Source organism: Mesoplodon mirus (assembly GCF_964341445.2).
Source record: "Mesoplodon mirus genome assembly, chromosome: 15".
Lineage (NCBI taxonomy): Eukaryota > Metazoa > Chordata > Mammalia > Artiodactyla > Ziphiidae > Mesoplodon > Mesoplodon mirus.
In genome coordinates, this window is record NC_138991.1 from 41,305,601 (window position 1) to 41,329,649 (window position 24,049).

At 45.4% G+C, this 24,049-nt stretch overlaps 1 protein-coding gene across 1 annotated transcript in view; it reads right to left on the reverse strand.

Moving 5' to 3' along the window:
- The window catches only part of CALN1 (calneuron 1), a gene marked incomplete at both ends in the record, with an annotated part of 441,002 nt that overhangs the window by 218,990 nt on the left and 197,963 nt on the right, over window positions 1–24,049 (reverse strand). The window contains one exon of the mRNA XM_082645148.1: window positions 7,579–7,722. Within this exon, the coding sequence (XP_082501274.1) occupies window positions 7,579–7,722 (144 nt within the window). The remainder of the gene's footprint in view (window positions 1–7,578; window positions 7,723–24,049) is intronic.

Consider the following 24,049-nt stretch of genomic DNA (forward strand, 5'->3'; position numbering starts at 1 on the left):
ACACAGTATATGGTACCAGGAGAAAACAAACTACCCAAGTGGGATTCTGAGATTGGCTTGCTTATCTATGATCTTAAATGAAGTGCTGACCTCCTTGCTAGTGAAAAATGGCAAACTGTTATCTACGGCATGACTGGCATCATAGTTAACTAAATGTCATCTGTGGTTTCTTGGGATAAAATAATTATTGAAGCCAGGTTTTTGAAGACTCATGTAGCTACTATGTTTGACTTTTACAATAGCAATGATGACAACAAGGCTGTTCTAACAAGCTCAGGACTTGAAACTCTCAGCTCAGGTTACAGTCAGACAACCAGAGTGCTTCTAGGGTAGCCCCAGATAATCACTTATTTCTTACAACTTAAGGGAAGACCCCAAATTTAACTGGGTGGTCAAAAGAATTATTAAGTTGAAGTCACAGACTCATCAAGTCTCTTATGTGAAATTTAGGGCACTGGTTGGAAAGAAGTGGGACCTGAGACTTACAGTGGGGACCTCTGCGTGGATTCAGAAAATTGAATGGCCACGTCTCCTTGGTGTCCTCTCTGATACGTCCCTTAGGTCAGACAAGATCAGCTTGAAGAACCTGGTGACCCTGAAGACTGGAAATAAACACAGATGAGGCAGTTGCCTTGAACAGAGATGCCCATTTTCAAGATCTACTTCTACCAAGTTTCACTGCCTCTAAACCCATGACTAGAATCAGATCAGCACATCCCAGGAGAAGTTCCAAGTCTGCTAACAGGAGAAGAAAACAGTCACAAGATGTTGCTAATTTATACCATTGTAAACTGGGGGGAGAGGTGTAGCAATGGGTTCCAGGGTGTTAAAACAAGGGAGACAGAATACAATATTGGCTGAGGATGCTCTTAATGAAATGATCATAAGGACCAGAAATTCTGTTTTTAGTATGCTGGACTGAGTAGCTGGAAGTGGCTTGAACAGTTTGGTCTTTAGCAGAAACTTGGGTCCAATGTGAGCAACTGTCAATACAATTGAGATGGCAGACCCTTCCTGTCAGGAGCTGCCTAGGGTAATAAGAAAGTTGGAGTGGATTTTTCACAAACATCCACTATCACTATATATCCCAAAAGGCCCTAAAGGACACCCCTCGCTAAAGCAACAAGAAATCCAATAGCTCACACATCTTCATTTCACAAACTCTGCTTTAGGGTCAGGCTCGACTCATTCAAGGATAACCTGGAGAGTAGCTGGAGTTTATCATCCAACTAAAGTTGACAGCAGGAGACTATCTGGAATGGTAATTGATAACCAAAACACTCACATATAGGTTTGAAATACCTACGTGACATCATGACTCTGGTATGTGTATGCATGTGTGCCTGTGTCCTGTTAAGTCACTGCTTCAATGCCCCGTGGTCACCCTAAGTGATCTATGTCCACTAAATCACAAAAAGAATAACAACATATCTACAAGATATGTGGTTAAGATCTTAGATTCATAGGGCTCTTGCTAGTAGCATGACATGGGCAAGTAACTTGTAACTTTGATCTTTCATTATTCTCATGTATAAAATGAGGATCATATTAGTACCTATGGCTGTTATGAGGACTAAGTAAGTTAATAAGTAAAGTGCTAGAACAGCAGCTCATGGTGAAGACTCCGATGTGTCAGACGGTACTATCATACTCAAAGTTATTATTGGGAGCATGGCAAGCATTACATAAGTATTAGTTATCATTATTACCCAGCTAAGACTTACCATAGTAAGGTCGAAATACATTCAGCAGTAATTCCCTAACATAGAATGAAATATGAAATAGTTCGATGCCAATCATGCTTATTCACAAATGCAAACAGATGGAGAGAGATTCTCCTGTGATTGACCTTCACCAAAACTTTGGCTTTGTGAATTACTTCCAGCTTTTAAAGTTACAAATCTTTGCCTTGGGTTACTGGCAGGAGATTAGGGAAGGTCTGCAACTGCATGGGAGAGATCCTCAAATGAGGAAACACATTTGGGTTTGCTTCCTGTTTCTGATGGTGTGCCCTAGACTAATACCTCTCAAACTTGACTGTGCACATGAGCCTTGGTAAAATGCAGGCTCTGAATCAGCAGGTCTGGGGTGGGCCTGAGAGTCAGCATTTTAAGCAAGCTCCCAGGTGATGCGATTCTGCAAGTCCCTGGGCCACAGCTGGAGGAGGGAGGAAGCCAAGGCCCCAGCATGTGCGAGCACTGGGAGGGCCTCCTGCTTTTAGGCAGGACTGATTGACCACAGACTGTTCTGCCCCACCCTGGGGTTTTTGACTCTACTGGTCTGTTTGTTTAGCACGTTTCCTTTTTTTTTGATGTGCACTCAAGTTCAGGAACCTGTGCTTAATGCTAAAAAGCCCCAGCTGCTTCCATCAGTTGGTCCCACTTCATGGAGTCTGTGGGTGAGCATCTTCCCTCACATACAGAAAAAAAGTGTATATAGACAATGGAATACTACTCAGCCATAAAAAGGAATGAAGTAACGCCATTTGCAGCAACATGGATGGACCTAGAAATTACCATACTAAGTGAAGTAAGTCAGAGAAAGACAAATATCATATAATGTCACTTACAGGAGGAATCTAAAAAAATGATACAAATGAAATTATTTACAAAACAGAAATAGACTCACAGACTTAGAAAGCTAACTTATGGTTACCAAAGGGGAAAGGAAGGGTAGAGATAAATCAGGAGTTTGGGATTAACATATACATAGTACTATATACAAAGTACATAAGCAACAAGGACCTACTGCATAGCACAGGGAACTATACTCAATATCTGTTATAACCTATAATGGAAAAGAATCCTGAAAAGTGTGTGTGTGTGTGTGTGTGTGTGTGTGTATGTATATATATATATATATATATATATATATATATATATATATATATATATATATATGCATAACTGAATCACATTGCTGTACACCTGAAAATAACATGACCTTGTAAATCAACTGTACTTCTAAATCAATCAATCAATCAATCAATCAATCAAAGAAGTGTGTGTATTTGAGCTCACACAATAGACCTAGGCCAGTTCCAGAGCATCCAAATCAGTGTTTGAATGTGAAGTGGAGGTGAGCTGTACTTTGAATTAAGCTTATACTTTTCTGTCTTCTAGAAGATCACAAATGAAAACAGCAAAGTCATAATTATATGACTAATCAGCAAAGGATCAATACATGTAATGAATGGGTAGGAAAAGAGAGAAGATGCGACACACAGGCTAAAAATGGGGACACTGATAACTTTTTCATGTGACTCTGGCCATAATTTCGTTCTTTGCAGCTAGTGGTTTGCCTCAAAATGAACCGAAAGTGCATCTTGCCAACCATAAAATTAAGCAAATTCACACATAATGGACACCAGATAAATCCTTTTTAAATGGAACTAAGCTGAATCATACTCACCATCCAGACAGTGGTGAACCTTAAAAAAAAAAAAAAAAACCAAAACCGAAAAAAACAAAAAGCCCTACAAACCTGTTGAGAGATAAGAATTCATTTCAAAACCCCCAATTCATTGGAATTTCACGAGATTCTGCATCTCTGAGGGGTAGAAGGAAAATCAAGGATGCAGAGGGCAAGGGCTGCATTTGTTTTGTTCCTTGAGCGAACGAGAGGTGAGGGCAGCTTGGAACAGGAGAGGATTGCGTTAAGAAATGTGAGTGGGACCCATGCAGAGGCCATTGGCTGCTGAAAGCATCTCCTGGTTTGATGGTTTGATGGTTTCAGGAAATTACTTGCAAAGCTGGCTGGATTCACTCCAGATGGCCACAGTGGTGTGGTTTGTGAAACCATTAAAATGTAGAAAAGAGTCAAAAATATCCCTTTGGTCTTGAAGATACCAAGCCCTTATCCTCCAGTGAACAGTACAGGAAGCTCTGAGGGGCCCCAGGAGCTATCATGGGAGCCACAGAGCTGATGGGAGCAGATGGGGGCATGGCAGAGCCCACAGTCTCTTTCTCAACCTGTTTCTAATATAAAAGATTTAAGCTTTGTAGATACTTTCTGGGGGGGGGTGACTATTTGATCAATTCTTCCAAGGACGGTACATAACTGGTACTGTGATGCATTTGAGAGAAATTGATTTCCCAATGCCAGGAGTGCCTTAGGGCACTGGGCTTAAATGCCTCCAGGAGCCTGACGGAGAGGACTGCAGGCTTCCAGAAACTGGGCTGAAGGTGAGATCCTGGCATAAAGCATCCAGGAAAGGTGAATCTTGGTCCCCAACTGGTGTCAGGACAAAAGTCATCTCAGCTGCAGAGGCTGAAAGAACATTTGCAGTCATGGGCCATAAAGCAAGCACTGGGCATGGGGCAGGAGTTTGGGTTTTCTGTTTATCTAACTTGGAGTAGTTTGGCCTAGGCGGTGCACACACACAGCTCATTCCCAGCACTGAAGGCAAATGGGCCACGGCCAGGTGAGCAATTCCAGACCCTACTGCCTGTCTTCCATTCCACCCTCTGGAAAACCAGCTCCACACACACTGGAACTGTCAGGCTCCTGCAGGCTCTGTGTCCAGGAAACCCCACTGAGCTCCTTAATCCAGGGAGGTTACTGTTACATGCAGAGCCGGCAAGGCACCCCACTCCCAAGGAACTACCTAATGAAAGCCTCATGGAGAGACTAAGGTTGCACAGACTCAGGCTAATTTCATCTGGGCCTTGTGCCGAAGCTATGACCTCACTGTCGGGCAAACCAACAGGGACCCCAGAAAGAAAAGATCAGTATGTGGGCCAGACCTGCTTCTAATCACAGCCAGCTGGGATGCAGGGAGGCACCGCCATCTTCCTGCCGCCCCTGGATACCAGGACCAGGATCTGCGGGCCAGGAGGCATGGTCATCTTACAGCAAAGAATCCTAAGTTCTGGCCCAAACACTTGTGTGTGTGTGTGGCATTTCCCCATAAAAACCTCTGCCATTCTACAAGTTTCACGCCAAAGAGAAGCTTAATTAGGTAGGGCCACATCTCTGCAGAGAATCCCCAGTTACAGAAGCTGGGGAGGAAGGATATAATTAGAACCTGACTTTTTTTTTTTTTTTTTAACAGAACAGCTCAAAAAGCCCCATTAAGAGAAGGACACTGAAAAACAGCCAATCCATCCGTATCCAGAACTCAGGACCCCAGAAATTTTACTTACCAGCATCATTTGCAAAACAGGTAAAAACACACACTTCAGCCTCAGCTTGGGCATTTTTTTCCCCTTAGCTCTTTTCACACTTAAGCATTTGGTATGTTGCAAAAGCAGTTCTTTTTGCCTACTCTGCTACATTGTTTGCATTTGTTGTACACTGAATCTTATTTTGAGGAAGCTGTGGGTTCAAACCCTGGTCCGGGAAGACCCCACATGCCACGGAGCAGCTAAGCTTGTGCGCCACAACTACTGAGCCTGCGCTCTAGAGCCTGCGAGCCACAACTACTGAGCCTGCGTGCCTACAGACCGTGCTCTGCAACAGGAGAAGCCACCGCAATGAGAAGCCCGCGCACCGCAACGAAGAGTAGCCCCTGCTCGCCGCAATTAGAGAAAGCCCGAGCACAGCAACAAAGACCCAGTGCAGCCAAAAAAGAAATAAATAAGAAGAAATTTTTTTTAAAAGGTAAATAACAGTGTTTTCACCTGATGGGGTCACCATGAAAAAGGCTGATGACTTGGGCTTCTTTTAAAGGAACTAATAGCAATTCTCTACACGCTTTGCTTGGAAGTTCCACCCTCGGCACTGTTTGCTAAGTATGATGTTGCAAATAGACTGGTGAAACCTGAAGTCTCTTAAACTGTAACCCCTATATGGATATGGATGCCTGAGTCCTGACGGGCCCGTTGAACAGCACCATCAACACGAGATCCCCTGGGGACTCCCAAGTCCTGGTGGAATCAGGGAGGATTTGAAAAAATGTAAAAATTCCCCATGAGCCAGGGTCTGATGAATGAATATACAAAGAACAAGGATGGACTTGGACGAAGACCCTTAAATCTCAGAGGAGTAACTCTCCCACGATAATCCCAGATCATTTTGACTAAACGTTGCTCATTCCATTTGCTTTTAGTCCAGTTGACCATGTTTTATTTTACAAGTTGTGGGAGGAGACTCAAAAGCACAAAAATCTTAATTCTATACACAGAGGTACAGGTTAAGATTTCTATTCTTTTAAGGAAGAAACTCTTTTTTTTTCTTTTTTCTGGAAATGTATCTCTGAAGTGATGATGGGAATTCATGGACGTATACAACATGTGCTTTGCTCCAGGTTGTCATAAATACCTCTACATACAAAGCAAGGTCGAGTCAGGCCTGCAAAGACGCAGTGAGTCACAATCCATCACGGTTGTAAGGACAGGGTTGGCACTCCACGTACAACTGAACACCCCCGATAAAACATCTCTTTCCTGAACCAGCAAATAAATGCCCACAGCTGCACTTGGTGATTGGCACTGGGGTCCATTCGCCATACGGTCACACTTATTATCATCCTGCCAACAAATCCAGCAAGATAACAGGACACAGCCATGTTCTTGCACGTAGTCTGCAGGCCAAGCAAACATCTCCCTACCAGGGTCTTCATCTATCTCTCCCAAAGACATCCTGCCCCCCTCCTCTGTTTCCTTTTACTTGGTCTCTACTTCATGAGTATACCCAAGAGTCCCCAAAGCCCACCACTTTGAACCCTTTACACCTGGAATCAAGCTGCTTTTCAGAGGGGGAGAGTGTGTGTTGAAAACAACAAAATAAGCTCCTTCCTGGACCTTCAGCCAAGGCAGGAAGGTCACAGACAGTTTTAGAGCAGGAAAGAATCTTAAGGATCATCAAATGCAGTCATTTTTCAGAACTGTTTAAATACAGTGAAACCCTTTTCCTCAATGTGATTGTATGTAGAAACACAGTATGTAAGACAGAGAAAAGAAACTGTTATAGCCAAATGATGGAATATGATTTGGCCATAAAAAGCAACGAAGTAGTGATACATGCTACAATATGGATGAACCCTACAAATATTACGCTAAGTGAAAGAAGCCAGTCACAAAGGACTGTGTATTACATGATTCCGTTTATATGAAACAGCCAGAAGAGGTCAGTCCATAGAGACAGAAAGTAGATTAGTGGTTGCCTAGGACTTGGTGGGGGATAGAGGGATTGGGAGCTGATGAATAAGAGGTACAGGGTTTCTTTTTGGATGGTGAAAATGTTCTAAAATTGATTATGCCATTGGTTGCACAAATCTGTGAATACGCTCAAAGCCATTGAATTGTATAAGTTACATGGGTGAATTTCATGGTGTGTGAATTCTTTCTCAACAAAGCTGTTCTGAAAGCAAAACAAAACCCTTCTCAGTACTCCACCAGCCAGGCCCCTTCCTCACCCTGCTCCCTCTAGAGGCCCCAGAACCACTTCTGCAGACCCCTAGAGGTCTACGGAATGTGGTTTGAAAAACCCTGATCTAGTTCAATTTTCCACTCCTCAAAGGTAAACCAAGACATGATTCAAAGTCTTTCGACTCCAAGTGCAAGGGCCTTTAAACCCAAGATCTCCCTGATGAGTCCAGGCTCATCCCGGGGGCGACGCTGCAGGCCCGGGTCTCACCGTCCATGTCCAGGCGCTGCATTATGATGGCCAGCTCCACCTCACTCGGCATGTACCCCAACGAGCGCATGGCCATTCCCAGCTCCTGCTTGGAGATGAAGCCATTGCCGTCTCGGTCCAGAACCCGAAAGGCCTCTCGGATCTCTACAAGGGGAAAGCAAAGAAAGTCCAATGTCACAAGGTGTGGTCTACTGCATTGAAATGATTGCCGATTGTTGGAAACTCCTAACCACTTTACAAATAGTGATGTGTCAAAATCCTTTAATCTGAAAAAAAGGGTGGCCAAAAGAGGAACAAAAGAAAGGAAGAAAAAAAAAGAGGGAGAGAAAAGGAGATGGGAGTCAAGGAAAGGGAGGGAAGGGGGAAAAAAACAGAAGAACAGCTTTGGAAGGAGGAGATAACTGGCCCCGAGCATCTAACACACAGTAGCCGGTAAACAATTAAACGGTGGTCCCAGCTGGGAATTGTGTTAGCCAATGACACTTTCCCAACAAGGGTGAGGATTAGGTTTCAGCGGTGAGAAGACAGCTACTAGCCTGGACTGTCAGGAGGAAAGGAGAATGAGATTCCCCTTTGCAGACTTACATTTCAGCTCCCTGCTGCCGCAGGAGCTGTGCAGAAAGCTTTCTCAACCTCCTAGGAGGACAGGAGTTAAGTACCCTGCTGTTTTTATTTCATTCCTCTAATTTACAGCTGTTTTATGGCTATAAACAACCTCAGATCAATAAGAGTGTCCTAAGAGCCCCAGAGCCATCTTTAATCACATTCTCTGGGGCTGGCAGAGAATTTGACTCTGCCATCAAGCAGGCCACTTCACCCAGCAGGGAAACTCCCATCCTCTTACCCCAACCAGAGTTGCTCTGCTTTCCACCCAGAGTGCCTCCCTCCAGAGCCCCACCTCTGCCGCCACCGCCTATTCATCCTGGGTTGGCTGAGCATTTCCTAACACATCACACCCCTGCGAGGTAGGTCATGGGAATTCGATTGGAGATCACAGTCTGCAGATGAGAGGTACATCAATTGTCTCTGAGCTCCAGACAGCTTTGATTTTTCATCAGTAAACCCAGTGTGAGCCCAGCTACAGCAGCTGCCAGCATTCATCAGGCCATTCAACAAGCAGTGGCTGCCTATACCTAAGGAGCACGGGAGTTAGGACTGCAGAGAAATCTGCCGGACATTGTGGTTCCCCTCCAGAGCCCCTCACTCCAGGTGGGAAGATAAGATCCAAGCAGAAATTTGCAGGAACTCTTCAAACTAATGCAAGACGCTGGCCCTAAACATTTACAGTCATCCCTTGGTATCGGCAGGGCAGCCGGCCCTCGAATTCATGGGTTCAGCATCCATGAAGGGTCAACTGTAGGTACCACTTCTCTAAATATCTGACTATCCTCCCAGCAAGCACATTGAACCCTTACCCGAGCAGGCTTTCCCTTTCCTATTTGTATTAATTTCCTGGGGCTGCTGTAATCAATCACACAAACGTGGTGGCTTAAACAACAGAAAGTTATTCTCTCACAGTCTGGAGGCCAAAAATCTCAAATCAGTATCACTGGGCCAAAATCAAGGTGGGGACAGACCTGTAGTCCTCTAGAGGATCCAAGGAAGATTCTTTTCCTGCCTCTTCCTACAAGCTTACTTCCTTGGCTTGTGGCCGCATCACTCCAATAGCTGCTCTGTGATCACATCACCTTCTCGTCTTCTGTCTGTGCTCTCCCTCTGCCTCCCACTTACAAGGACACTTGTGATTGCATTTAGGGACCACCGTATAATCCAGGATAATCTCCCCATCCCCAGATCCTTAATTTAAAGACATCTGCAAAGACCCTTTTTCCAAGGTGACATTTACAAGCTCCAGGAATGGGAATCTGATACCTTTGGGGGTTGTTTTTCAGCCCTCTGCACTCTACCATCCAGTGCGTCCACCTGAAATACCTTGCCATCCTCTTTACCTGCCCAAGTCATATCGGTCCTCCAAGACCAAGATGAGGGCAGCATTTCACAAAAACACCTTTGCTCACCACAGCCAAGTTCCCTCACTGCCGACTGTTCAGCAGGTCATTTACTCCTCCCAAGTGACACCTCGCACGTGCCAACTAGAAATAGGAAGAAATCATGGTGCAGAAATCACGGCTTCTCAGAGCTGCAAGTTCCTCATACATTTCATTCACTGCGGTATGTTCCCACCTACGCTCTGAAGGAGGCGCTAGACGTTCAGACGATGGGTCTGAACAAATAAGCATCAGATATTAGCAGCAGATTCATTATCGGTACTAATTCAGCACTCTGAACGCGCTACGTGAATAAATGTGTGCTCCGGCAGAGGGAAGCAGCCTGGGAGTCAAGACCCTGGGCTCCCAGCCAGGCATGTTAGCTAATTAGGTCTGCAGCCAAATCCTGAGGCCTCGGTTTGTTCATGTGTAAATGAGCTGGGTTGGCCAAGAGAATCCTTAAGGTCCTTTGAGCCCCTTTCTAAGGATCCATGGACATAGTTAAAGTGTTTAAGAGAAGAACAGGAAGCCTGTGTTCTCTTTCACACCGTATTGATCTGCTGTTCAAACACCCCTCTTTTTTCCATTGATAATATAGAAAACATTTTAGCCCTTTCCAAATTCTGAATTAAGGGGTTTGTCTGCATTTTGAGAATTTTCTCATCAATGCAACATGCCCAAGATTACCTAAAGCAACCATATGGTTTCCTACCAGGTGCCAGGTGGCCCTAAAAGAGCTTAGAGCCACGGCTCAGCTTGAGGTCACCTCACACAGTGCTCAAGGACACTGGGGCAGAGACCACGCCTCACTCAGCCCAAGTCTCTACGCCAAGGGCAGGAGGATACAGAGGGACATCTCCTGAGACGGGAATCAGCCTATAAGGAAGTCCATCTAGCTCTGCCCTGTGACCAGGGCAGGCCTCTCCCTCAGCCTCAATGTCCCCATCTGAAAACTGGGTTGGGTTGGATCTCCTTCCAGCCTCTATGATAGGGTTTTTTTACATCAGGGCTGACACAAACTGTGCAACAGTAGAAAATGTCAGGTGATGACAAGGGCCCTGCCTGGGGTCCCAGAAGAGGCTGGGGTCCCAGGTGGGCCAGCCTGGTGGTCAGCTGCAGGCTGAGCCCTGCCCCTTGTTCTCTGGACCACTTCTCTCATGAGGTACCATCTCCTCTTCCCATTCCTCTGACTCAATCCTGAACTCTCTGGGCTGATGCTATAACTCCGAAGGATGGTCCCCTCTGTTGACAGGGCCTGGCCTCACTCCTGTGGTCCCCTGCATGCCCTAGATCTTACCAGTGAAAGAGCCTGTATCCTTACACTGGCCACTCCAGAGAGGCCTGGTTGGCGATGTTTGAGAACTTGACCTGGAAATGAGGGCCTTGGTGGGTATGCCTCCCAACCCCCACCTTGCTGCCTGGGTTATGCCTAGGGTTGCCTCACCCCTGGGCTACTGGATTTGGTAAATCAGACCTCAGACAGGGGTATCCCCAGAACTGCCCTGCTTGAAGGAACATGCTCCCTCGAGGCCTCAAACACCCATGGTTTACCTGTCTGCAGTCTCCAGGCTGGCCCTGCTCTAGCCCAGGACAGGATGGGGCAGGTACATCTCAGCTCTGAGTTCTGTTTTCTGTGGCCCCCAAGTAAGTGGGACAAAGCCACTGTTCTCTGTTTGCAAAGAATGTCTGCTCCAAGGGGGGCTTCCCTGGCAGTCCAGTGGTTAAGAGTCCACACTTCCAGTGCAGGGGGCGTGGGTTCAATCCCTCCTCGGGGAAATAAGATTCCATATGCCGTGCAGCACGGCCAGAAAAAAAAGCTGGAGCTCTGGGAAAAAAAAAATCAGTAAAATTGATAACTCTTTAAAAAAAAAAAAAGCAACTAGCAGTAAATTATTTTTAAAAAAAAGAATATCTGCTCCTGTGTGTGTGTGGTGTTGGGGGGGAGGGTCTGTGTGTCTGTATCTGCAGAGGCAGACAGAGCTCACTAACTTCGTTTTCTTTCAAGTAGCAGAGAGGAGGGGAAAAAAAGTACAAAACTAGAAATCCATAATGGGAGTCTCTAGAGATTTCATCTTTCCAGGGTAAGGAAAGCCCAGGAAACAGGACGCTTATTAGAAGGAAATGGGTCTTGCAATCTGAGACATGTGATGTGTGCCTCATTTTTTTTAATTTTTTTATTTTTTTTGTGGTACATGGCCCTCCCACTGCTGTGGCCTCTCCCGTTGTGGAGCACAGGCTCCAGACGCGCAGGCCCAGCGGCCATGGCTCACGGGCCCAGCCGCTCCGCGGCATGTGGGATCTTCCCGGACCGGGGCACGAACCCATGTCCCCTGCATCGGCAGGCGGACCCTCAACCACTGCGCCACCAGGGAAGCCCTCATTTTATTTTTAATAGCAGAACAGGGTGTGAGAAATATGCCCATAAAACAGCGGAGACATGGGAGCAGGCCGGATCCCTCTGCCTCTGGCTACAGGCAGCCTGGGCACAGCACAAAGGGGCTCTGGCCACTTTCCACATCCTCAGGAAGTGGAGACCACAGATCAAGTTTTTGGGAACAACTCAGTAATGTGGTGTGCTTTCCACTGGAATGTATCCCCTCTTTAGGCGAAAGTCCCTTGTGCTTTGGAGTTATATAAGCATGCTGTGCTTTCAGTCTTTGATTCAATCTCAGCCTCACGAAGCATGTGCACACCAGGCACCAGCACGGCCAGTTCTGCCCTCTCCAAGGTGACTTCGTGGACCACAGAGGGGCATCCATGATGCTCATGGAGCCTGTCCAACTGTCACTGTGCGGAATATGAAAGGAAACACAGTAAGACACATCTTCTGAAAAAAGGAATCCACTCTCTGCCTGTGGAATCTCCCAGAAGCAAAGTCTACATTCCCACAGGGACTTGGGCCTCTCCTCCCTGGAGTGAGGTTGAGGTCCTGGAGCAAAGCAAGGCCTGGGATAGAAATGATCCTGTTTTAGAGAACAAGAGATGTACTGCTCATTATGCCAGCAAGTCTATTTTCTTGAAAATACCTGCAGCCACCACTGGTACCCCCTGCATCTGGACCCAGTGCCCTCTGAGAACCATGCTTTGGTCCTGTGATGCTCCCTATGTCATAGCCAATTCAGGCAGAGGTGCAGCGATCATACAGAACAGACTCATCAATCAGGCCACCCCAACAGAGTGTGTATCAGATGAAATCCAGACACCAGGCAGAGTCAATATTCATTGGCTAATGTTCTAGCTCTGAAGAATCAGCTGAAATTCACTGTGCTAACTGGCAAACTCAAATTAGTAACGAAGAACAATTTTTCTTATCTCAATCCCTGCTAGCTGTGAAATCTGTTTATTCTCCACAAAAAGGTATGTTTGGGAAGCATGTGGGATTTTAACCACAAAATGTGAGGACTTTATGAGTGAACACGATGCCTTCTGTTGATAAATGCCATTGAGAAAGTGCAAAACTGGAGAGAGATGCAGCTCAGCAAGGCTAGGCCAGGCAATTATTAAATACCAACACAAACGCACCAGAAAATATAAGATACAAGTCTAGAGGTCTTTATTCAGGAGAAATAATAGGACGGGGGCTGAGCTAATGACAAAAGATTTAGAAAAGTTTCCCCCTTCTCTATGAAAGACAAAAAATGAGTATGTAGAGCTGATTAATACAGGCATTCACTCACTGAAGAGTTGCTGTTTATTTATTATATGCCAGATGAGATGCTAAGATAGATAGGTAGCCAAAAAAACTTTCCAGGCTCTGAGAAGTTTACATTCCAGTTGGAGAGACAGAGGGGTGACCAGATATATCCATAACAGAGAACAACAAGCACAATAATACAAGTCTACACAAATCTCATGGAAGTCCTTCCTTAGGACAAAGAGACAGTTCTGTGAAAGGGTTACACTTGGATCTTTCGAATCTTAAGGCCTCGGAGAGAGGGGAAAGGAGGCTGAGTGGAGAAAGTGAACCAAGATGGGCGTGTTGAACGCATTGGCTGCACGGCGGGTGTAGAAACATCGGGAGATGAGGGTGGAGAAGTGTGCTAGGGCAAGATTGAAAGAGACTTCGAAGCCACCTGAGCTTTAACCTGCAGGCCAGGTGTTGGCAAACGATGGTCTGTGGCCAAATCTGGCCCACCACCTTGTGTGTCGATAAAGTTTTATTGGAACAGAGCCACGCCCATTCATTGACAAATGGTTGTCCATTTTCAGCTGCTCTTGGACCACACAATGAGAATTGAGTCAGGGCTTCCCTAGTGGCTCAGGGGTTGAGAGTCCGCCTGCTGATGCAGGGGACACGGGTTCGTGCCCTGGTCTGGGAAGATCCCACATGCCGCGGAGCGGCTGGGCCCGTGAGCCATGGCCGCTGAGCCTGCGCGTCCGGAGCCTGTGCTCCGCAACGGGAGAGGCCACAACAGTGAGAGGCCCGCGTACGGCAAAAAAAAAAAAGAATTGAGTCATTGTGACGGGGACAGTTTGGCTCACCAAGCCGAAAATAGTTATACTTTGGCTTTTTAAAGTTTGTGAACCCCTGCTGTAGGCCACAGGGAGCCCTTAATGGTTTTAAAATTTTAAATAAGAGAGAGAGAGGGAGAGAAAGGATCAGATTGGTTCGTAAACTGAGGGCTCTGGCATCAGGGTGGTGAAGACTAGAGTGACAAGGGATGAGAAGCAGAGCCCTCACCTGGAGACAAAGGGGAGATGAGGGGCCCAGAGCTACCTCCGGAGCTGCTGGGAGGGGGACCAAGGACTTCTGAGCGGTCCAGGGCTCAGGTGTCCCTGGTTTAGGGGAGGGACAATTTGAGGATGATGCTGAGGTTTCTAGTTTGCCGGATGGGGTGAGCAGTGATGATATTAACTAAGAGCCAATTCAGGAAGAAGCACAGGATTTCAGGGAGGGAGGGAGGGGACGTGGTATTTTGGCCACGCGGAGTCCAGGGCTCTGAGAGATACCCAAGCAGTCAGGCCTGGTGAATACATGGAAATACATGACTAGCCTTTGAAGACAGTGATACTGAAAATACGATGAGGATGGAAAATGGGAATAGAATGACCATAATTGCATACAAGATGCTGGTTCAATCCCGGTGTGGGTTTTAGTGTGAATGAGTTCCAAGTTAATTATAATCTATCGGTCTGCAAATACAACTAATTGGTTTTAGTAATCAGGGAACACAGAAGTTAGAGCTCAGACAGCAAGGGAGGTGGGGTCCTGAAGGAGGAGGGAAATCTGCTGGGAGGAGGCAGGGATGCAGCGGGAACTCGGAAGTGTCCTGCATTTAATAGAGCTGTGGCCACACAGATGGGGGCGACGTTGGGGTTACGATGCTGCTTTGTATCATACACTTTCTAACCTGGCTTTTTTCTCTTGGTACATTTTCAAAAGGGTTAAAGGATCCTCACTCCTAGGTTATTTGCTATTTGAGATGTGATTGCATCCATTGCAATAAATGCTCACTAAATGACTGTCCCTTCCCGAGAGCGTAACAGTAGCTGTGATCTACGGTTAGAATCCAGGGTTGAGCAGGGTTCCTGCAGGTTCCCTGGCCCCAGGCTCACCGTGAGCCCCTGTTCACCCTGGGGGCAGGCAAGAGGCAGTGTTGAAAAAACAATTCAAAGGCCCTGTGCTCAAGGCTGGTGGGACAGTGATTCAAGGTTCATACTGTGGAGCTCTGGTGTCACCACGTTCCTGGCCTTTTTCCTTACTTATTGCCTCAAATGATACCTTGAATTCAAAAATAACGCCAACTCCTTCCCTAGCTAGCATTCAGAAAGAAAAGCATGTCAGTAACTTATTAGGTAGAGAAATTACATGGACGAAGTAGCCCAGGTCATGAAAAATAATCATTCTCTCCTAACATAGGGTGGCACCAGGCGGTCATAAAGCCAGGGGCATTTCTAAGGGTTTAGGAGCTAAAACAGAGTTTATCTGTCCCCAACGTGTACACCTCCACAGATGAAGCTGAATTGATTTTAGCATGCCAGGTCCATTAAAGCTAATGGAAAATTCCCCAACAGCAAAAGAACAAAGCAAATGAGAACTGAAACTCACAATGAAAGCCCATCTGGGCCACGGGCACCCAGTGATGGACTGAACGCTCCATAGGGCTGAAAGGAGAACCATTAAAATGATTTGAATATGGATGAGAGTGAGCATCGCTGGAGGGTCTCTCTACTGAAAAACAGGGTGATGAGCAAAGAGAAAGGAAGAGGACATCTATCCAGACTGCAGTTTTCTTTGTCTTGAGAGGCTCCGGACTTGACCTCTGGGATGGGGACAACCCCCTCAAAAGACCAGAGCTAGACCTACAGGGGAATGCTACATTTTTCAGTTTATACATTAATTGATGCTTCTTATAAAAAATGCCCCCAAAATGTATAAAGAAAAAAATTATCTATAATTCACTGGTCAGCAATAACCATTGTTAACATATTAGGGCATTTTATTCCAAACTTTTTTTAAGTACAGATATTCCTAAACCGGGCTCATGCTCTCTCTATAGCTTTATATCTTTTTTTTTTTCATTTAACACACTGTCATTTCAATCTTCCATATTGTTAGCTAGTCTTTAAAACATCATTTTTGATGGCTACATAGTATCCCATTAAATCACGATAGCCAAATTGATGTCACCAAACTCCTAGTGTGGGACATTTAGATCAGTTCTGATTTTAAATAATCACAATGTAAATCTTTGTACATAAATTTTCACGTCTTTTGATGATCATCTCCTTAAGATGATATCTTAGGAACACAAGTATTGGGTCGAAGGGCAGGAGTTTTGTTTACGGTGCTTAATATGTATTGCCAAGTTGTCCTCTACGACCCGTTTCTACTCACATCACTTCTGAGACCAAACGTGTGGGTTTTTTTTCCCACACCAACTAATTCTCCAGCTCTCTGGATGCCAATAAGCTGGTGTCCAGTGACTTAACCCAGTTCTGACACTAACTACTCAGAGTGAGTGCAGACCCCAAAGGGGAAGTCCCACAAAACTGTCCTCACTTCAGACGCCAGCCTCCAGTCTAGGCCACGTGGACTTGTGACCAACCAGCTATAAAGTCAAGGGTTCCCACAACTCCTCTTCAGATTCGATAATTTGCTAGAATAGCTCACAGAGTTCAGGAAAGCTCTTTACTTACATTGACTGGTTTATTATAAAGGGTAGAACTCAGGAACAGCCAAATGGAGGAAATGCATAGAGCCAGGTATGGGGTGGGGTATGGTTTGCACAGAGCTTCCATACTCTTTCTGGGCACCTCCATGTATTCAGCAATCTGGAAGCTCTCCAAACCCCATCATTTAGGGTTTTTAATGGAGGTTCCATTATGTAAGCCTGGTTGTTTGAATCACTGGCTATTGACAACAGAACTCAATCTCCAGCCCCTCTCCTCTCCCTGGAAGTCACTGGATGGGGCTAAAAGTTCCAACCTTCTGATCATGCTTTGGTCTTTCTGGCCACCAGCCCCCATCCTAAAGCTATCTAAGGACCCCAGCCACCAGTCATCTCATTAGCAAACAAAAGACACTCTCATCACTCCAGAGGTTCCTAGGGTTTCAGAAGTTTGGGGCCAGGAACCAGGGAAGAAGACTAACCATATATATTTCTTACACAATATCACACTCTCCAAAAAGGCAGTATCAGTTATCAGTGTCCTCCATTTTGCATCATTTTTATGCACAGAAACCCAATCTCCTCTGAGATGTACCTTTCATCTAGCTATGCTGAAGTTCAAGATCCAGATGATTATAAAGGGAGGCTTCAAGGAAAAGGAGACAATTCAGATATTGCCTGAAAAAGACCTGCAGGGTAATCGCAGGACCCTAAGTGGATCTCACACTCAGCATGGGACCAGGCTCAAACGAGGTGCCCAGGAAACACCCACACTCATGGCTGAGGTGAGGAAACTGAGGCTCAGAGAGGGGAAAGGGGCTCCCCTAACATGGGAAGAGGAGGGATGAGAGGGGAGAGACCCACCCTCCTGAGTCCAAACCAGGACTGCTTCCAGGGCAGGATGCTGGGTAGTTCCTCCTAAGAGGAGATGGACCATCTCCCACAGTCCAGCTGACTAGCCAGCATCCTGGGGACAAACCTGGTGCTTCTCCCCAGAAGGAGTCATTTCTCACATGGCAACAAGCACCTTCTCAGGGAAATAGCCCAAGGCAGAAAACAGGCATCGCACCATTTGGCACATAAGGCAATACTGCATGGATCTGCAAGCAGCAAACTGAGTGGAATTTATCTGTAAGCATGGTAATAATCAATACAATTAATTTTTCATTAAGTCACACTACTCCTAAGCTGAATATCCTGAGATCAGAGAAAAATCAGGTTCTGAGAAAACAAGATCATTTTGTGTATGTAGCACTGATATGGAGGCCAGAAGAGCAAGATCCAAGTTCCAGAAATAAACCAGAAGCAAATTGAATGGAGAGGAGAGGGCCTCTCAGGCATGGCTCACACATACACCCCCCTCCCTGGGGTCTTAGGAATCGTCAAAGCTAAGTTTATCTTTGCATTGTTCAATTTAACTCAACCTTACAAATATTCCTCGGGCACCGACTGTGTGTCAGACACCCTTCTAGGTGCCAGGTCCTAGGAAACCAAGGTATAAGGCAAACAGGACATGGGTTGGGAAGAGGTGGGGCCCACACTGAGCCCCCAGTGGGAAGGGACTGTGGAGGACAGCTTGGTGGCTGGGACTCAGATTTTTTTTCTGGATCTCGCAGAGTATTATTCTAGAAACCAAGTCTTTTCCCTGACCTCTGGAATTTCTCCTGGGCTGAAAAAAAAAAAAGAACTTTCTAACAGAAAACCAACAACTAAATCCAAGAAAACATGAGGGGCTCTTTTTGGTTTTGCTTTTTAATGAGGCAAAAATTATTTTTAAAGGCAACACAGCTTTGGGTTTTTTGTTTGTTTACATTTTATTGGAGTCGAGTTGATTTACAATGTTGTGTTAGTCTCAGGTGTACAGCAAAGTGATTCTGTTATACATATATTTACATATATTCATTCTTCTTCAGATTCTTTTCTCATATAGGTTATCACAGAATACTGAGTAGAGTTCCCTGTGCTATACAGTAGGTCCTTGTTGGTTATCTATCTTATATATAGTAGTGTGTATATGTTCATTCCAAGATCCTGATTTATCCCTCCCTCCCACATTTCCCCTTTGGTAACCACAAGTCTGTTTTCAATATCTGCAAGTCCGTTTCTGTTTTGTAAATAAGTTCATTTGTATCATTTTTTAAATTAGATTCCACATGAGTGATATCATATGATATTTGCCTTTCTCTGTCTGACTTACTTCACTTAGTATGATAATCTCTAGGTCCATCCATGTTGCAATACGGCTTTGTTTTGATTCTGTCAATCCGGGCTTGGGGAGGAGATGCAGGGCAGCCAGTGCACAGGACTCAGGAGGAGCCAGGAGGGAGGCCTGGACTTGGTGGTGACGTTGACTCAGGCCCTACTCTGTGACCCAGATGCTTCTGTTTGCCACTAGGTAAGGGCAACCTCTAGAGAGCCCAGCACCCAGCCCACCCTTTAATGACACATGGAAGAGGGCTAGACAAAGACAGCAAAAGGGCATATCATGGGGCCCTTCAGAGCAAAGTACCTATGGAAATATCACACATTGTTATTAAAATTGATGCTTCATAGCCACTCCCTAGCCAGGGAAAGCCAGGATAGCACACAGCCTTTGAAATTCCAATCCACAGTAAGAAATGCACAGTACATCATGACAGATGCACAATATAGTTATAATGTATATGGGGGAGGTGTATGAGTATATTAGGTTGAACCATATAAAATTGCTTTTGTAGAGATTAAAAAAATGGTCAAATAGTAGCAATTTCTTCTGGCTCCAACTACTATGTAACAGCTAAACCTACTGTGTGCTTAAGTATACCAGGCACTGCTCTGAGTGTTCTTTGTATGTTAGCTCATTTATTCCTGGCAACAACCCACGGAAGGTTGCCCTTCACCTGAGGCCACGTGGTCTAAGTGTCAGGGCAGTGATTTGAATCCAGGCCTGCTGGCCAGAGTGTGCACTCCTCAACTTCACACTCTACCTCTTCAAACACATACTTCCTGAAAAGGACACACCCTTCCCACCTGGGACACACTCTATTTTCTAGTCTATTTCTTTCTCCTTATTTTTTTTTTTCCCTGCACACTCCAATCAGCGAAGTTGATCTCCCTACTCATGCATGGTTCAGGCCCCACTCTTGGAGAAGCTCTGACCTCACCCATGTCTCGGCTTCCCCACTGCAGCCTCTATCTCACTATTACACTCTGGTACACCCCCTTCTTGTTACAACTTCAGACTCTCCCTAGCAGCCTCGCAAGCTCGTCCTAGAATGTCCCAGGCATCTCTCTGTCTCTCCTGAATCAATGCCCTCCTCCATCATGGCGGCTGTCATGGGACCATCTCATTTCCTACTTCTGCACTGAGCGGTTAGCTCTCATTCACTGCCACAAAGCAGCACATGCTACCCAGCTTTGTACCACTGTCTACTTAAACAACCATCTTTCTTGGGTCCCAGAGGGATGTTACATTCTGGAAGGCTAGAGCAAAGTCTTTGTTTTTGGAACCCCCGTAGGCCTACCAATCTTAAGACGTAAGACCTGCCGAGTGACAGATTTAGTCCTTGCAGGTCTAAGACCTCCCAGCTGCACCTCGCCTGCCCCTGCCCTCTGCCCCCTGCCCTCTGCCCCCTGCCCCTTCTGTAACAACCTCAGCCACAGGATGTAAGCAGCTTTTGGCAGGAAAGAGCTCTTTGCAGGAGGTCCCTTTGTCTTACCACTAACTTTAAATCAGTTCGCCCCCTCATCTCCGGGTCCTAGCACACCTTCCAAATCTTTTGATCACACAATACCTTGCCTAACTTGTTGGTTCTTTCTGTAGATCAAAGAAGTAGAAATGAAGAATAAGTAATTAACAGATGACCAGATCTCTTCCCCAGCTTCCCCTTCAGTGATCTCGTGAACAAACTGTGTGAACAAGAAAGCATCCAAAGAAAAATCACAGGAAGTGGACAAGCCCGCACACCATGGGGGATGGCAATGACTCTGACCCCCAGTCTCAATGATTAACTGAAATTATTTCCTTTTTTCCCTTTAAAAGCTTTCATGGCTGAGCAGACTCTAGAGAGATGGTTTCTGGGAGACACTGAGTCCACCTTCTCCCCAGATTTCCAGCATTCTGATTGAAAGCAACTTTCCTTTCTACCGACATTAATCTCTCTCACGAGTATTGATTTTTTGAGCATCAAGCAGCCAGACCTGAGTTCAGTATCAAGATTCGGTAGTGGGCAGAAGCAGGCAGATTCAGTCAGCCACAAGGATTTACCAGTTTTACAGACCAAGCCTAATAGAACAAGAGGACAGTGATGGTCACATGTGTATAGCTTGACTTGTCTGCTCCTAATTCATCCATGTTGTAGTCTCTTAGACCAAAGCATCTCCAGCACCTAAAACAGGGCCCAAAAGACACGCTCAGTCCATGAAATGAAAATTCTCCTAAAATCATCTTCCAAACAATTCATGGCACTGAGACTCAGGGTAAAATGACAAATGGTGGGAGTTGCAGGAATTGGCTGGAATCCACAAAAGAATTCCCCTTCTGTTGCGGAATTTTTCAATTTTAACTCTTGTCAAACCTGTCCTTCTTTTGCTCACAGGCAAGGGCGCACGTAAACATGGCCCAAGTCTTGTTTCTCATAGCCTGGCAAATACAGATGCCCTGGAATTGTTGCCTAGAGAAAGGTTGGTAGTCAGATGAAATTCAAGACAATGTGAGCCCAAGCCCCGCACTGAACTGTGCAGAGGAAAAGACACAGGTTTGGACTGGTTCACAGCCACCTGGGGGAAGCCCACGGAGCGACCCCCTCCTTCAGCTCACCAAATTCCTGCACACCTCCCTGCTGCATTGCTTCCTACTCCACTGTGCCTTCCTGATCATTGATTAAGGGCCTGGATATGAAGAAATTGTTCTCCACTGCAGCTGACATAAATATCCCATTATCAATAGAAAGTAATTTATTTGCTTAAAATTGCCAACTCTCTCATTTTGTTTTAACGTGCTGGTTCTCTATCAAATTAAGTCTGGACCTCTGAAAAGACTATTTGCAAACCTGGCACTGGCTCCAGTTTGAGAAATAAAACTGAAATCAGCTGAGGCAGACTGATCCTGCGCCAGCCCTCCAATATTACAAGGGCAGCTCAGGAAAGGGGGGAAATTGCTTTAGGAATTCTACCCAGACACTTAATCCTAAGACAGTCACAAAAGAATAAGCCAACTATCCCAGAACACACAGGTGCACACACATGCACATACAAATCATTCCAGATTTCTCTTAAAGAAGAGGTGACCTGTCTGGGAGTCAAGGAGAAGCGCTACGTCTGGTCACGTGGATTTTCCGATCATGGAGGCCAACAGTGGGATAAAGGCAACATTTCAATCCATGGAGAAAAAGAAAGATGGCTTCATATAGAGGGCTGTAATAATCAGCTGAGAACTTGGAAAATATTAAGTTACAACTATACATCACACCATCTACCCAAATCTACTTCTGAGAAATTAAAATATAGAGGGAATTAAAACAATAATAATTAGACAACAAAAGAAGTTCTTTCTAAAGAACTGAAGGCCAGGAATTCCCTGGCAGTCCAGTGGTTAGGACTTGGAGCTTTCACTGCCGAGCGCCTGGATTCAATCCCTGGTCAGGGAGCTAAGATCTTGCAAGCCGCTCGGTGCAGCCAAAAAAAACGAAAAAATAAAATAAAAAAAAAGGACTGAAGGCAGATTGATACATAAAAAAGCCAATAACACAAAGAGACAACCTAGAAAGTAAGCCAAGATGAATTGACATATGGTGAACAAAGGGATCATAATTGGTATGTAAAAGGTTTTACTGGAATGCCCCAACAGAACAATGAAAAAAAAACACAAACAGACTTGCCCTAAAAGGAAAAATACAGAGAGTCAAAAATCATATAAAATAGAATTCCACCTCACTATTAATTTTTTCACTTGTGGTACCTTTTACTATTAATTTTCCAGCACAAATGAGTAGAACCATAATACACCATGTTTTATCTATCAGATTCATATCCAGATTTTTATCAATAAGGATTTGTTGGTGTCCACGACGTGCCAGGTACGTTCTAGAAGCTAGAATGTGATAGGGACCACAACAAAGATCCCAGATCCCACGTACTTGGATTCTAAGGGGTGGGGGAGACAGACAGTAAACAATAGGCCTTTCATAAAGTAACTAACACCATGCATAGGAAAGTGATAACAGAGGGGGGGGGGCAGCACTGAGGAACCGGCGGGGGTCGGGCGGTGCAAGGAGCAGGTTCCAGAGTAAACACAGAGGGTGGGTAATTGAGCTGCAGCAAGAAGACGTTTGAGCAAAGACTTGAAAGGGCATAGCCATGGGCTTTCTGGGGAAGACTGTTCCAGACAGAGGGAACAGTCAGGGCTAAATCCCTAGGTGGTCATGTGCCTGGAGTGCTGGAGGGCTGCCAAGGGGGCCAAGTGACAGGGGTGGGGAGAAGGAGGGGGGCATAGTGGAGAGATGAGGGTGTGAAGGCCGATCACGTAAGGCCTTGTAAGGCCACTGTCGGCGCTTTGAATGAGGGGGGAGCCATGGCAGGTTGCTGAGCCAAGGAGTAATGTGGCCTCACTTGTGTGTTAAAAGGATGCCTCTGTCCAAAGAAGACATACAGGTGGCCAACAGGTACTTAAAAAGGGGCTCAACGTCACTAATCATCAGGGACATGCAAATCACAACCACAGCGAGGTATTACCTCACAGCTGTTAGAATGGCTCTTATCAAAACAACAAGAGATAACAAGTGTTGGCGAGAATGTGAAGAAAGGGAACACTTGTGCACTGTTGGCGGGAATGTAAATTGGTGCAGCCACTATGGAACACAGTATGGAGGTTCCTCAAAAAACTTAAAAATTGAACTACCATATGATATAGTAATCCCACTTCTGCGTATATATCCAAAGAGAACAAAATCACTAACTTGAAAAGATATCTGCAACCCCATGTTCACTGCAGCATTAGTCACAATAGCCAAGATATGGAAACAACCTTCCATCCAACGATGGAAGAAAGGATAAAGAAAATGCGGCATGTATATACAATAGACTATAATTCAGCCATATAAAAGGAGTTGAGACAATTGCCAATTGCGATAACGTAGATGGACCTTGAGGGCATTATGCTAAGTGAAATAAGTCAGACAGAGAAAGGCAAATACTGTATGATCTCACTTAGATGTGGAATCTAAAAACAAACAAAACAACCAACCTGAACTCATAGATAAAGAGAACAAATTGTTGGTTGTCAGAGTCAGGTTGGGGTGGGGGGCATGGGTAAAGGTGGTCAAAAGGGACACATTTCTAATTATATAAAAATAACTCATGGGGGTGTAATGTACAGCATGGTGACTATAGTTA